General features: G+C 37.7%; 1 protein-coding gene across 5 annotated transcripts in view; it reads right to left on the reverse strand.

Moving 5' to 3' along the window:
* CGNL1 (cingulin like 1) overlaps positions 1 to 15,418 on the reverse strand; it is a 56,197-nt gene that overhangs the window by 7,112 nt on the left and 33,667 nt on the right. For all 5 annotated transcript variants that reach the window (XM_071568366.1, XM_071568367.1, XM_071568363.1 and 2 more), the window contains 6 exons: positions 13,711 to 13,917; positions 13,292 to 13,396; positions 8,600 to 8,752; positions 7,786 to 7,956; positions 5,185 to 5,346; positions 4,285 to 4,374 (listed from right to left, as the gene is read on the reverse strand). In XM_071568366.1, coding sequence (XP_071424467.1) covers positions 4,285 to 4,374; positions 5,185 to 5,346; positions 7,786 to 7,956; positions 8,600 to 8,752; positions 13,292 to 13,396; positions 13,711 to 13,917 — 888 coding nt within the window. The remainder of the gene's footprint in view (positions 1 to 4,284; positions 4,375 to 5,184; positions 5,347 to 7,785; positions 7,957 to 8,599; positions 8,753 to 13,291; positions 13,397 to 13,710; positions 13,918 to 15,418) is intronic.

The raw sequence follows: 15,418 nt of genomic DNA on the forward strand, positions 1-15,418 counted from the left end.
GATTTATCTCAGTAAAGGTCTTTCAAAAGTCGTTGGGAATTCTTGCATAAAAAAAATCCAAAACGAATGCTAAGAATGTGAAGGTCAAAAAAGCACAACACATGAGAATTTACCTTAGGCCTCTTTTTTAACCACGTTATTATATTAAAAGGTATGTTTTTAGTTAATCACATGTTTAAAGTAGCTTTGAAATTAATATATGATTACAAACAATGGCAGCAATGCATGCAGTTGCATATGTTATGTCACACTGTGGCTTCAGGGGAGCAGAAAGCCCTTCTGAAAACTAAGGTCATAACAGCTACTGGAACACAAATGTCAGCACGTGGCTCTGTTCTCAACAGCCAGGTAAGTTCTTGAAAGCTCTCACTGTCACCTAGAAGCCTAATAATAACAAAGTTTTATACATTATATAGTAAAATATTATTTATATGTTAAAGTACTGTTTTATAGACAAATTAAAATTTTGTATGTGTACAAAAGCTGCATTTATTGATGAAATGGATGAAAAAAATTACGTGAGGTATTACATAGAATTTATTCTGCTGTAATTGCTTTAGCCATCAAGACAGACACAGAAAGAAATAAAGCCAAATTTGTGCTGAAATGAATGACTAATTAAAATTGTAGCTGTTAACTGAAGAAAGGGGTTTTGTTTTATGTAGGAACTGGCTTAATGGACCACTCAAGTTCCACTGTGCTCTTACTGTGCTCAAAGGCTGTGACAAATTTGTGCAACCTTCCCAAGATTCAAATTAAGGAATTATTTAGAGGACAATTACTATATTTCCAAGATGACTGCTAGTGTTGTTGGACACCTCTTGGTAAAAGCAACCTCACAGAAGAGTGGGAGAGAGAAAGAATGCTGTATCTGATTGGGATCAGAAAGTTACGTGCAAATATATACACAAAGTTGTAAAAAGAGGACAGCAGGACACAATTCTGGCTGGATGAGATCCAAAATCTTTTCACTGATCTCCTCATATTCTTCAATAGTTGACACATGATTAACAGGCACAAAGGGAAAAAAAAGCAGTTGTCTGCCCAAACGTGCTCAGTTTCACTTATTTTACAGCAGTAAGAAGACCATACCATGGGGAACTTTGTTTCATGTTCTACTTTGACTGTATCCAATATATTTTAATTATGTTAAAAGAATAAACTAGTATTGCAGTTTAAGTTACCACAGCTGGATATGAAGAATGCTAACAACAAAGAAATGAGAAAAGCAACAGTATTAGATTTTACAAAGCTTTATCAGACATACCAGTGTTTTGTGCCAGCTTTAGGATTAGAAGCAGCTGTTGAGTTCATTATTAGTGAAAGCAATTTGATTTCTAATAATATTTTGGATGCTGTCACTATTGTTTACCACCTCATACCAGGTTTACAGCCTAGGTTTCCTGTTATTTCCTAAGAAGAGAAGAGTAAAATATATATATATATATGAGAGTGTGTGCCTACATATACCCACATGCACGATTTGCACGTATTTGACCAAAACCCTGAATATTTAACAAACAAGATAAAGCCAAACAAACCCCCTGGATAATTCCTGATTGAAAAGTAGCCTTAATTACTCCAGTTTCATTTGTTTGCTTCCCACACATGGTGCCAGCTAACGAGCAGGTACACAGCTATCCACTGGCAACACTTTACCTAAAGGAAGTGAATGATGCAGTCAGTGCGATTTTATCCTTCTTTATTTATTCTAAAATTGTCATAAAAACTAATTAGTCCTTCTTTCAGACATACCAGAAACAACTCTGAAGTCAATAGATTCATGTTTGCCTTTTCACAGAACACAAGAATTGATGAGGGTATGTTAAGCACTTTTCAACTATGTTTTCAAAATCAAAATGGCAAAGGGTACTTCATTTCACTGGTTTGAAGGGTTAAAAATCCCTCATGTTTTAAAACTTGTCCTGTCCCTGCTCATTTCAGACTCCAAGAGCAGCTGAGCACTCAGGCTTCCCATATGTGTGTGTTGACCATTTTGGTCTGCCTACTAATATCTTGTAAGTTAAAAACTAATCTGATATGACCTACACTTTTCCCTAAAATTTTTTTCTCTTTCCACTTTGCTGTGTACCTCCCAAGAACAAAGCAGAGGATTTCATGCAGCCATCCAGATTTTAAAGGGCGTTTAAATCAAAAAAGAGTAACATTTTGTGGTAAATGAAATGCAAACTATTAGTCTTGCCAATGTTTGTTCAAACATTCAGCTTTTTGTAAAATAGAACCAGTTGTATGATTTTGTTTTTACAGGAGATTGGAGTTCATTGTTGGTATGTTAAAATAACACATTTATAATAATAATTTTTTAATGTCCAGAAATACAGATATTACCAAAACAAATCCATTATAATTTCTCATGTCATTATAAATGCTTAGCAGACCCTGAAATACTCTTTAGTAATTTGAGTACTTAGTCATTCTGGCATAAAATCAAAACAAAGCAACCTTTGTAACTCATGTGTGAAATGAGAAACTCCAGACCTCAAAATAAACACATTTTTTACTCATTATGTAACATTTTGGTCACCAAACTGTATTTTAGGTTTCCATTCAGTTAGCAAATTAACTTACTATAGTACCCAGCAATGCAGCTATGAGTAAAGTTCTTCTATCCCAGGTTTACAAGACAGGCACAGACTCCAATATTAAAGACTTCCTGACTGAACAATAGCATAACCCCACATTATTATAGGTCCATTACATTCTGTTTCACCCACTGGCTCAGAGTCTGTACAGTATCAATGGAACAACAGTAGAGTCTGTATCACAGTCAAACAGAATCTCAGTAACCTGAGCCCAAACGAAGCACTAACGGTGCCTTGGTGCTCCAAGATGTGCGAAAGAAAGCTGAGCTCTACCTCACTTCAGACTCTCCAGCTGCCTCAGTGGGACACACAATTGCATCAAAAAGACACGGAATCTTAAGATTTTACTTTCTGTTCTCCCTCAGAAGCTAAAGCTATTCAAAAGAATGTCTGCAGGTCTTTTTTTTTTTCTGCAGAAACAAAGAGAAGTGAAAACAGGACAGACTATTGTGGGTTGTACTTCAGTGCTAACTGTCTCCTGGATGTCTAGGAATTTCCTATGCGCTGTAGCACTTCATGTAGAGTTAGAGCAGTAGATGTGCTGTAGTGAGTTGTGCATCAGTTTCACAACTTTCAGACTGCAAAACTAAGGCAAAGAACATTGTCCAGTCCACGATATTCCAAGATCGCCATACCACTGTATTCCTGTCCCTGAACTAATGGAACACTTGCATAATCCCGACTACTCAGCCGTGGCTGCTCTGGCCACTTCTGCAGTAATCAGACCCTATACTGTACTTTTCTGATTTATTTTAATCTTTGTTACAGGACTTATAATTTCTTATGTCAGTTCTTTCAGAAACCTTGAATAATGTTATTAAGACCTCTGGTGTTCAAAACAATGAACTCCTAATTCTCTTGGTAATTTTGAACTCCACAACTTCTTTCCTGTACTTAATGCAGTCAGAAACATTTTAGTTACTTGTTTGAATTACTGTGATAGGTCTTATTTAGCTCAGCAACTATCACTTTATCTTCACATTTTCTGCCCCATGAAATCCAACCTCATTAATAAATCATTCTTCCCCTCTTTCTGGGATATTGAGTATAACATTTCTGGAACAAAAGATTGTTTTTATGTGGAAAATGCTTTCCAACTGTCTTATCTTTGATATACCTTAATCAGTTTTTACACTTGTAATGAAAATAGAGGTTTCACTCTGTTGAAAATGGCTAACATCCTCAGTTCAGCTGATTCCACTAATTAATTCCACAATTCCTAAATTCCTCCTTCTTCTTTGACATTAAGGCTCTATTATGCTGAATTACCTTTCAGTAAGATTAAAACTGTCATCTTTCAATTTAAGAGCTCTACAACAGCCTCTGTCTGACAGCCTCACCACCTAAACCTGAGCCTGAGACAGCATTATCTCTGCACACTTCAATGAATGCCTGATGAAGCTCATCAAGAATATTAGAGTAGGATAATGGTCTTCAGTCTTTATACACATTCTGTGTCCATTTTCCAGTTAAAAAAAAAACAAAAAACAAAACCAGTAAGAAACTGGTCTGTGATGACATGAAGGTAAACCTTGGGGTTTTTGGATTTATATACTCTGCTTAAGTAGAGCATATAAATCCTACTGCTAATCATTATTTAGTTGATCAATACTGATTGTGATTCTAATAACACTTTTTCATAGAATCATTATACTAAAGATGGAAAACTTGGTTCAAGTACCTGTTCTCTGCATCTGCTGATCCTCTCAGACAACAAATCTGAATTAGTCTTTTCCTCATCAAGCTCAAGTTCCAGGTGAGATAGCTTGTCCTAAGTGGAGTAAAGAAAAGCAATTTCAACATCCTTTCCATCCTCTTCAGATTGCTACCAGGGAATTCTTCCTTAAACATCAGGACTCAAACTGTCTGAAAGACTAAACCTGAAATGTGAAATGCCTCTTAAAACACATACAGAATTTAGAGAAAGAGGTGGCAGGTATATCAGCCTTTGAAGTGAGTTCGTTTGTCTGACAGAAATAAAATAGACACTTTGCATCCCTTTTTTTTAATCACTCCCACCCATTTCAAGAAAATAAGAGAAATTCTGTAACGTTTCTAGAGACTACTTTTGAATGTCTGAACTACATTATACATTTGGAAGACAGATTTCTTTTCATATGAGTACAATGATATGAAGTGTTTGTTTCTGAAAGTCAAAGGACAGCCCAGTTGGAGTGAACAGTTACGAAGCCAATCCTGAACAAGGCAGTCCATAATCATGATGTTGTTCAGACTCCTGAATCAAACTCACCAAATGCTAAATAGAACTTAGACTTCTAAGTACTTTTAAAGTTCTCAATGATGGGCCTACAAATGAAAATAATGCAAATTTGCCTGATAAATTCCAGATAAAATTAATTAAAATAATGAAAGAATAATTGTAATTTAGAACATATATTGCTACAATAGGTATGCTAACAAACCACCTTTAGAATACACCAGAGTAATTCCTATAGTAATACTACATGGATTTTCAACAACATCAAGCTATGTTGATTCTTCCCTGGTAGAATTCATGTGAACTACCAATATTATTTTAATCTCCTTAAGTAAGAAACAAACCCTTAAGAATGTCTTTTACCTCCATTAGTTTGATTTGCCTTGCCCGATCATCTTTTAAGTGGCTCTTGGCTTCCAGTTCATACTCCAAGCTTTTCACAGTCTGTTCTAGCAGCTGAGTTTTTGTTATTGCCTCATCCTGGGCTCTCTGGTGGTCTCTCAAGTTTTCTTCCATCAGACGCATCTGAAACAGTAAGATTATGGTAAAACACTTAACACTGTACTGTTATAAATAAGTGATGTCAGTAAAGGGAACTCACTGCAAACACTACAGACCTGGAAGCATGACAGGAATTGCACTGAGTTATGGACTTCTCACAGTAATTTTTCTTTTATCCACACGATGGCACCAAGAAAATAACTTGGATTAAATATCAGCTCTAAAGGGGTGCTTCACACCACAGGTTTTACACTGACAATTGTCCATGGTGGGTTTCTTAAAATTTATTTCTTTTTATCAAGTTACAGCAAGCCAAAATGTTGACAATTTTCTAAATGGTTCTATCTTTGGAGCTTTTGCAATATTATTCCTTTCCTTTTCAGACTCCCAATACTTCAGCTTTTAAATAACTATGTAGTTTATATATGTATTTGATGCACTTGGATGACAGCATTTTACCAATGAAATAATTGCTTACATATATATATATGTGTGTGTGTGCATATGTATATGTATGTACTAGTACACATTCATGGGGCTATCTGCTGAGGACAAAGATCTCCTATTCAACAACAGCATGTCCTCAGTAAAATTATCCAAAACCTTCATGGTACTTCAAAAAATGTATGAGGGAGAGGGTGTTTAGGTGAAACCGTGACCATTCCTTGCACAAGTAACGTGTATATAATACAGGATGAGGGGTTTTTCTTTAACATACAGTTTTCCATTTCCTTCCTCTGTTTAGTCAGGTGCTTATTTTAGTGATGAGGCTAAGATAACATATTAGTGAATGTTTGCAGTTTGTTACCTATTGCCAAGTCCTGACCACAACACACTGGACACCTGCAGGACTTGGGGAACAGCCAGTTATGTGCAGAGATCTGTACATTAATAGCCTTTTGCGTGCATTTAATCTTTCAGAATGACAATGGACTGGCAGCTTTCCAGCTGGGTATCTTTTATGCATCCACAGAGTTTGAAACAGATGCAGCAATGAAGACCTCCCATATTGCCTTGCAAGACTGTTTCACTATTTTTCTGCTGGAACAAGATGCAGCTCGTGTTGCCCTGATCATTACACTCCCTGGCTTTTGATGAGACTCTCGAAAAGCAAGTTTGGTGCACTGTGACAGTGAGATGACTCTGACAGACAACAGACTTTCATGTTAAATGGAAGGACTATTTGTACTTCTTGTTAAACACAAAGGAGGAAGTGATAATAAAGACTTTCAACTGTCCTAATATTTAGTCTCCTAGAAAGGCTGCTGTTTAACCTGCCTATCTTATATTTTCAGATTTTGTTTCCTCTTTTGCAGCTAGTTGCCATAACTACATTTTTAAAGCTCTAGGCTTTTAAATATTTCCTCATGGAGATTAGAATTCCACAGCTGGTAATATTTTGTCCATTATACATTGTTTGGATTTTGTCAAATAATGTAGTTTTAATTTTGTTCATTAAGTTTTTCTCTGCATTTGTTTGGTAGCTGTAATAGATAACACCAGAAGCATTCTTAATAATAACTATAAACACTGTGTTTACACTTTGTGAATATATTTTTACATATTTAATGTATGTATTAGTGTACCTTTTTACATATATTTATTCAACTCATGAGCTCTGCACTCAGTATCACTTTTTATCTTTCACTGTTCATTATGAGTCTTTATTTCTTTACAAAGGCTCTCCATCCCTGAATGAAATAAATACATAAGGAAGACAGAACAATAAACAGGCACAACTCTTTCTTCTATTAGTGTTCTTTTAAATTGAATTTTAAATGATTTTTTAAGGAGAAAGGGCAATGCAATAGAAGTTATAAACTGGAAAAATCAAACTATTAAAATATTCCACGTATAGAAAATATCTATGACCAACGTATTCTCACAGCTTCTCCAGCTGCTTATTTTTAAAAGACTGGATTGTCTTTCTGGCAAAATTTACATACTAAGAGGCAGACACTTCGTGACTGGGGCTGAATCTTGGCTGCACAGACCCCTTTGTCATTTAAATCTGAAACTTGGCTCATATGAAAGAAGAGGAGAATATATGTCAGCTCCTCTAGAGCCAGAATTTGGTTTTGTTGTTTGTGTTTGGTGGGGTTTTATCTCCTAAATAACTGCTGGGGTTTTTTTCCTAATTCAAAAATATTTCTACCTTCCAGTTCCTTCAGTAGAGGCATTAAAGAGCAGCAGATCATCAGTGGAATCCTTGTCATCTCACTTAAGATCCACTCATTTGTCAATCACTGCATGTTTCTGTCACAAACAGGAAAGCCCATTTCCCGGGCAGCAATAATATGCTGATCACCATCACAAAGCATGACACTCAAAAGCACTGACTGAGATCCATGTCTCATGATGAAGTACACAAAGTGTAATAGCAAACATTCACTACCTTGAAAACTATCTGAACTGAATTGTAGTCAAAGGTTAGAATTTGTCACCAGACTTCTGAGTCATTACCTCATCTTGCATTCTTATGGTCATCAGGCGTGATTTTTCTACCTCGAGGTTTTTCTCCTTTAATTGCCTCTGCAGATCTGCAAATTCCCTGCGATTTTTCTCCTTGTATTCATCAAGCTGGCTCTGGAGCTCCAGAGCTGATGTTCTTGAGATCTCTACCATTTCAGACAGCTGGGAAAAAAGTACATTTAATTTTTTTCATAATACAGTTTTACAAAAGGTTCTGTCACACCAAAAGGTTTTTATTTCAGCTTCAATATTCAGCTCCGTGTTTTCAGATAGGAAATTTATCAAACATGTTCCTAAATGACCGAATTTCTATGCAGAATTGTGAAAACACAACAGAGAAAGGTTATTTTCTGAGAGCACGTGTGGCAAGACTGTTCTCTTTTTGTCTGTCAGCAGTTCTTCCAGCTCAGTGACCCAATGAGCCACACGGTCACACTTCAGTGTCAATATTAGTTGTGCAGTTTACACACAGAGGGCACAGTGAGTCTGATGCTGCAGCATTTTGAGAATCAGCTGTAAAACTCTGAAACATCACTGACATTACCACTGAACTCATATCTAAAATCTTGTTTAAACAGAACTGGTTTACAATGCTATTCTGAGATAGTGGTGTCCAATCACTGTTCCAGCTCTGAAAGCTTTTACTGAGGGCCTCTAGGTTAAAGAGACTAACAGTAAACTTTGCATTTCAATTCTTTTTGTACACTTAAAAATAAATAACCCTTTACATGAATGACAAATGAATTTGTCAGTTCATTTGCTCCTGTCTGTTACACAGATTCCTGCAGCTTCCTTGAACTCATACCTCCTCCTGTAACTTCTCAACAGTCTTGTTTAGTTGCCATCGTTCCTTCTCCATCTCATTCTTTATCTGCTTCAACTGTTCCTTCTGCTGAGTTTCATCTTTTAACTGCTGAGTTAACTGTTGTCGTTCCTGTGAAATACAACGGGTGTTCTCCTGCAGGAAATTCAAAATTACACATAATGAAATGTAGACTCTCGTTCCAATGCCTCAAAGGACTCTTATTTCACACTGTGTGCTGCAGTAATATCAGCAGCTGCTGTAACATTAAGACAAATTTAAATTCAAAGTTTAAAAAGAAAAAAAAGTTTATAGAGTTATAGTTTGCTAGTCAGTATAATACAAACATTATTTTAGCAATGCAGTGCTTTATCCTTCCTATAAATTTCTTGAACACTGTTGCAACATTTGCAGGAGCAATTTAATTATTCTGTTACATGCAAAAGATAAATTCCTCTGCAACTGCACACCAGCCAGGAAATTCTACTTTCTGTCTAAGGTCCAATATCCACTCCAGGTTTCACATTTTCCTGTGTGCTCCCGAAAAGTTCTCAACAACCACCTGTTTTTCTAGCTGAAAATAAACAATCAAAAAAAATCCCAACCACACACACACAAAACCCCTGCAACAACAACAAAACAAACCTCCAAATTTGTTCCTATGAAGAGTGAGAAATAAACAATGGGATCTTTTCCCCATTGCTGTGCTTCTATAGCACCCAGAAGCCCTAAGCAAGATGATGCTGTGCCAACAGAACTTTGCAGCTCCCAGCACACAAATTCCCTTCCCAACAGAACTTTTGTGATTAATGTTCAAACCAGACTTGAACGTTCTGGATTAAATTTTGAATGACCTGCAGAGCTATGCTGTACATCATCTACCAGGGGCTCCAAGTGTCTCTGCTATCACATTCAGGATGTTTAAGAATTTACCTCCCTGCTGCCCATACCATCCATCAGCAGAGCCACAGACTGTCAGGAGTTCATTCCAACACAAGCACAGTCAGATGGTTCACATGCACAGACATCCTTTTGGGCAAAGTGTGTAGCAGCTAATTGTTCTCTGGGCTTGAGGACTTGGTTGGAAATGGTGGTTCTCTTATCTCACCATTCTGCATGACCTTCTCAAAATCTATTTAAAAGGTGCCCATAATATGATAGTCTTATTTAGCTAGTAACTATGCCATAGAATCATTTATTCTTCAAATAGTGAAATTACCATTAAACTTTTAGAAGGTCCTTGTTCTTTTGCTAGAATCTAGCCAGCAACTGAACTTTCATTTTTATTTCTTTTCTTAGGTATTAAAACCATGATGCAACTGAAATGGTGCTACTGAGTATCCAAATGCTGCAGTTCCCTCAGTGCCTTTCAATACAGTGCTGAGTTTCAGTATTTGAGATTTGGATGCCCTACAGCCCAGCTTAATGGCCAGCTCAAGTGTAGTCTCTAATTTAAATGCCCATCATACACAAAAACCCTCTTTTCAGTGGAATCGGACCTGTCAGTTAGAGTGTAACCCCAAGACAAGCAAACAGCTTGTCAGCTGCCAGTTGAAAGCCAATCATTAGTGGCAATTAATTATTTTCTGAGGAAGCTAAGGTGTTATTTCTGCCCACGTGAGGCTAACTAGTTCTCAGTTTCAGGTGAGTGGACAGACAAAATTCCAGAAGACAGGGAGACCTAAAATAACAACAGAACACACAAACATTTCCATATACCCAGAGCAGAAAAGAAAATAAAATGGGGGAAATAAAAAGTAGTAATTTGTTTACACAGTCACCTATAAATTATTGTGATATTTCCTTATAATACCTAATAATATTCGTTGAAGGTTCTCTTTGCAGAATTAATAATTTCTTTCAATTGAGAACTGAAAATTAAGAATGTACTTCAACGTACAATGCTCTGCAATGCTCATTCTAAGTGCCCACCATTATTTACCACAATGAAAAGATACATTCCATGTTCTTTCACCCATGGAAAGGATCCCATGTTCTGATGGCTTAATTTAAAAAGCACAGATTACTTGACACTGTCATCCATAATGTTGGTAAAATTGATAATTTTTTAAGATATTACAGTACCACAGATGCTGTGGTCAATGGGCATAATAACTAAGCTATTTCCTTTCCCAAGAGAGTTCTCAAAACTGTTAAGATGTATTTCATTTCTTGAAACACTGCACTACACAGAGGAGCTACCCTAAACCAGAGGTTATAACACAATGTGAAACACCACCAAAATTCTCCTTGCCTGACCATCCATAAAGAAAATTTCAGTATAAAGCACTAATACAAACTGGCTATAAGAATGAAGTGCACACCAGCTTTAACTTTTCTGAATAGAAATCTGGAATAGGGGAGGAACAGATTTGGCTGTTTAAAATAACTGTTACAGTTCTATTCGTATTGTCAGTCTTTCTTATGCTAAGCCACCATTAAAAGTAATTTGTGTTATGTAAAAAGCAAGATGGGACAGTCAGGAATTAAATTTCCACTGTGATAAACATTATTATTGTGCCAAAACTTGTTGTCCAAATTGTCAGTGGTAACACAAGGCCAAATCAACCTACTGCACAACATTGTTCATTAGAACAAGCAAAACTCTAAAGACAGAAAGGCTGAATTGTTCTAAACAAAAGGGACGACTGATTACATCCTGAAATCCATTAGCACTCACATCCGGTGGGCAGGAGTGCAGAATCAGAAAGAGGATTAAATTTAGTCTGCCACAATTGAGATGTAAGTTGTGAATACAGTGACAAGACTGACTCTTCTATCTGCCACCCTTCCCAGAATTCTTGAATTTGGAGGCCCTGCCTGAAGGCAGCATTATTTGGCACGATGCCCCTGAAGGATGCAAAAACAGAAAAGAAAGAACACACTTTTCAAGAGTATCGACCCAAAGCTCTAATCAAGATGCAGGAGATGCATGTGGGGCACTGGTTCACGTCACACAGGAAGGTCAAGCCAGCCTGGGACAGAAGGGGGTTCTACCAGGAGGGTGCTGAATGCCAGGCAGGGAAGGGCAGGGGCCTCCGGTGGGGACTGTGGGGACTGTCAGCGATACACACAAGCAAATGAGGAATATCAGTGAGGTGGTACAGATTTAAAGTGAAAAAAACCAAACATCAGCCCTGACCAGAAGTCTCAGATAAAACACCTACTGATGTAGTCACAAGGAACATCCGCTTAAAAACATCCTTTTGTAGAAACAAAACTTTATCCATATTGTTAAAATCTTAAGTTCTTCAAGCATGTTCAATTTTAAAGACAAAGGAGTATTTTCTTCTTGTTTTTACTTTTTTGTCTTTTTACCATAATTAACCAAACCATGAGAACACACTGGTTAGCACAATCTTCCCTTGGTTTTGAGTCCACTTAGAGACAAGTTTCATTTACAGAACAGCAAAGTAAAATTTATGTTGAAGACAAGGGAAAACATCCCTTCAGTTAAAAAAGGGTCACTACCAATGGACACACACCTCACTCTGGCGTCTGACTTGTTTGATAGAACCACTTAAAAACTGGGCTTCTAGAGGCAAAACAGAGATCATTCTAAACTGATACTGCTGAAATCAATACTTCTTCAGTACATGTAAAAGGTGAATTACAGAGAAGAAAAATTAGGTTTGTAACTTTTGCAGATATAGAACATGATGTCAATAAGAACAGTGTTAAGATTTATACACAATCATCTCCGTACTGAAGGGATCTGAATTTTCACCCCATCTGAATCATTCACTGTTTACTCACACATAATATTGCCAAAAGTCTCTCCACTGCTCTGAAGCAGATGCTTTCTCCACACGTGTAATTTCTGGGCTAATCTGAGAGAAAGCATATCCTTTCTGGATACTGAGCAGACTACAGAGCAAAGTGGAAAGAGGACTCCATACAGAGTTCAAGAGGCTGCAAATCCAAGTGATATGTGTTACATTTCCAGTTCCACGCAACATTTGTAAATAAGACAGGCTTGTAAAAATAATAAAACCAATTTCCTCATATTTGTCTATTACCAGTATTTCTGTTTATATTGAAGTACAGTTTATTCCTTTACATGCAAATACCTTCACACAACCTGATCTGCATGACCATTCAAAATAAAACATGTTTATAAAACCTGTTTGCAAATCATTTCCCCAAAATTTTGCTAGATGCATGGATATAAAAAAAAACCAAACTACAACTTTAGCAAGAAAACAATTTTAATTTGATGATGTTATGGTTTTGAAAAACGTGAACATTGCATTGAGGTCTAGACTTTAAAACAAAGCGTGTGTGGGTGGGTGGGTGGGTGTGTGTGTGTGTGTGGCTCGGCTTCGGGAAGGAAGATTTGGGAAGGGCTGTCCCCACGTGGGTGTGCCCTTCCAGCCTGCACAGTGGATTTTAGGTGAGGCTCAGCGTGCGCAGAACTGGCCCCACCGTTTAAGTCCTGAGGTTCATCTGCCACGGCCGAGCGAGCTTGAACAGTGACAGTGAAGTCCTCAGGACTGTCTACAGCACCCGGCATTTCCCAGGAGGTCTCCCATCCAAGTACTAATCCAGGTCTGACCCTGCTTAGCTTCCGAGATCTGGTGGGATCGGATGTCAGGGAGGCAAGAATGACATATAACTCTACAGAAAACAGCAGTGACTCACGTAAATAAACTGGAAATTTAAAATTCAAATGCTCCAAGTCATTCTTGTTCTTACCTGCATATCTTCTAGTTGGCTTTCCAAAGACAATTTTAATGCTACCAAGTCCTTTGCCTCTTTTTCAGCACGTTTCAATGCTTCTTCCAACAGTTGCTTCTCTTCCTGCAGTGATACAATTTGGTACATTCAGAAATCGCTGCCAGGCCTTTGATCTGACAGGCAAACCAAGCTATAGATTCACTCTGGCCTGTCACTGAGCTCCCCAGTTCCAAGCTGTGACTTGCTTTCAATCTGGTTTTCACTGGGGAAATCTTTCCTGTACACATCAGCAAACTGCATCCTGCTTCTTGACCACCTGCTGATTTTCCTCACCCTTCCCAATGGCATTTTCCACCCTCCCCTTTGTCATTTTTTATTCTATAATTAATCCACTGCAAACAGGAAGAAAACTTAAGGGGCTTGTTTTCTTAACTCACCTCATATGTCTTTACTTTTTCCTTCACTGAATTTTCTTCTGCTTTCATATTATCAATTTGTCTGTGCAACTCCTCAGTTTTCCTCTCTAGCTCACTCACTGTTCTCCTCAGCTGTTCATTTTCCTCAGTCAGCTCTTTGACTCGATTTTCTACACTATTTCGCTCCTCCTGTGCAGCATTTCTTTCACTTGCAAGGACAGTAGCACTCTAGGGAAAATAAATTACGTCATGTTAGAAGTGAAAAAAAGAAATAACTGATACTGTTTTCCAACAGATTATGTCATGTTAAAAGTAAAAAAAAAGATAACTGACACTGCACCACAGCAAATACAGCTAGGTTGTAACATTAAATATCAATTAAGATTTTAACATTTAGCATTTCTTTATTTATCTACAGATAAAGTACATACAACAATAGAACAGTCTCATGCTTGTCATCACATATTTTCACTTTAACATCCTCCTTTTTATTGCCCTAAAATAATGTCATTACCAAACCCCATTGTTAGGTAATTCCAAGTAATCTAAAAAACTGAACAGACAACAAAAGCCACATGGACCTCTAAGGAAGAACCTCTCTATGAAGAGTATTATCCACAGCCACACAAATTTAAGCAGCCTCATGCCACTGCTGATTCCACACACTAACATACAACACCTTACAGCCATGCAACTAGTTGTGGGGCTGCAGAGGAAATGACAGATAAATACAATGAGATATTGACACTGAACAAGAAAAAAGGGGAAGCAGGGAACACTACTGGAAAGAAAAAGTCCTAATGGATTCCAAAACATGGTCCCACAAAGAGCTGTGCCAGCACAAAGAGCAGTACAGACTGGAAGCACCTCCCAGTGGCACTGGTGCAGCTCTACCTGCAGATCAGACCCAGGCCACGCCTGGGACCAGACTTAGTCAGCACCTCTGCTCGGGTTTTATCCCTGCCTGAGGGTGGAGGGAGTTCAACTTGTATTCAAAAAGATACACCTTGGATTTTTCAGAAACTCCAATCAATACATAGCACAAACACAATCACAGTTTATCACGTGACAGTAGATTTTTAATGTTTTTTTTGCAAGGCAACTGGCTGCAGCACGTAACTTTTCAGAGCTAAGAATCATCTTGCCACTTACCCTCTAAACTTCCTACCATTCATTGTGGAAACCATGAGTGGAAGTCACTGTCTACATTCTTGTACTATCTACGTTGTTGTAACAGAGGCCAGGTATGTACTTAGACACGTGTGGAGTAAAGAGCTGGAAAGAGTTAATCTTTGCTCTTCACTGACTTCTCATTCAGAATCCTCCTCAAAAAACGTAGAAGAACCAAAGATAGAATTTGTGGTTCTTGCTCCTGGGCATTCAGGGTTGATACAAAGCAATGCTCTGTACAAAGATCTGGTTCTCATGTGCAGACCCACTGCCTGCCCCATTAAGACCTTAAACAACAGAACAGACACAGTCCAGAGCAGGGTCCTCTCTTGCGGCCATGGCTGATGCTTAAAGGCAAAGAGAGCAAGAACAGCTCTGGGGTGAGCCTTTCTCCATTACACACTCTCAGCTCACACTGGTTTCCTCCATGAATGTATCATCCACTAATTTCTCTAATCACTTTTGAATCCATTTATACCTTTGGCCTCTGTGTTATCTGGTAACAATAGGTAATTGCACATTAACTACTGAAACACAACGTTTTGCATGTGAAATTATT

This window comes from Pithys albifrons, chromosome 13 (genome assembly GCF_047495875.1).
Source record: "Pithys albifrons albifrons isolate INPA30051 chromosome 13, PitAlb_v1, whole genome shotgun sequence".
Classification (NCBI taxonomy): domain Eukaryota; kingdom Metazoa; phylum Chordata; class Aves; order Passeriformes; family Thamnophilidae; genus Pithys; species Pithys albifrons.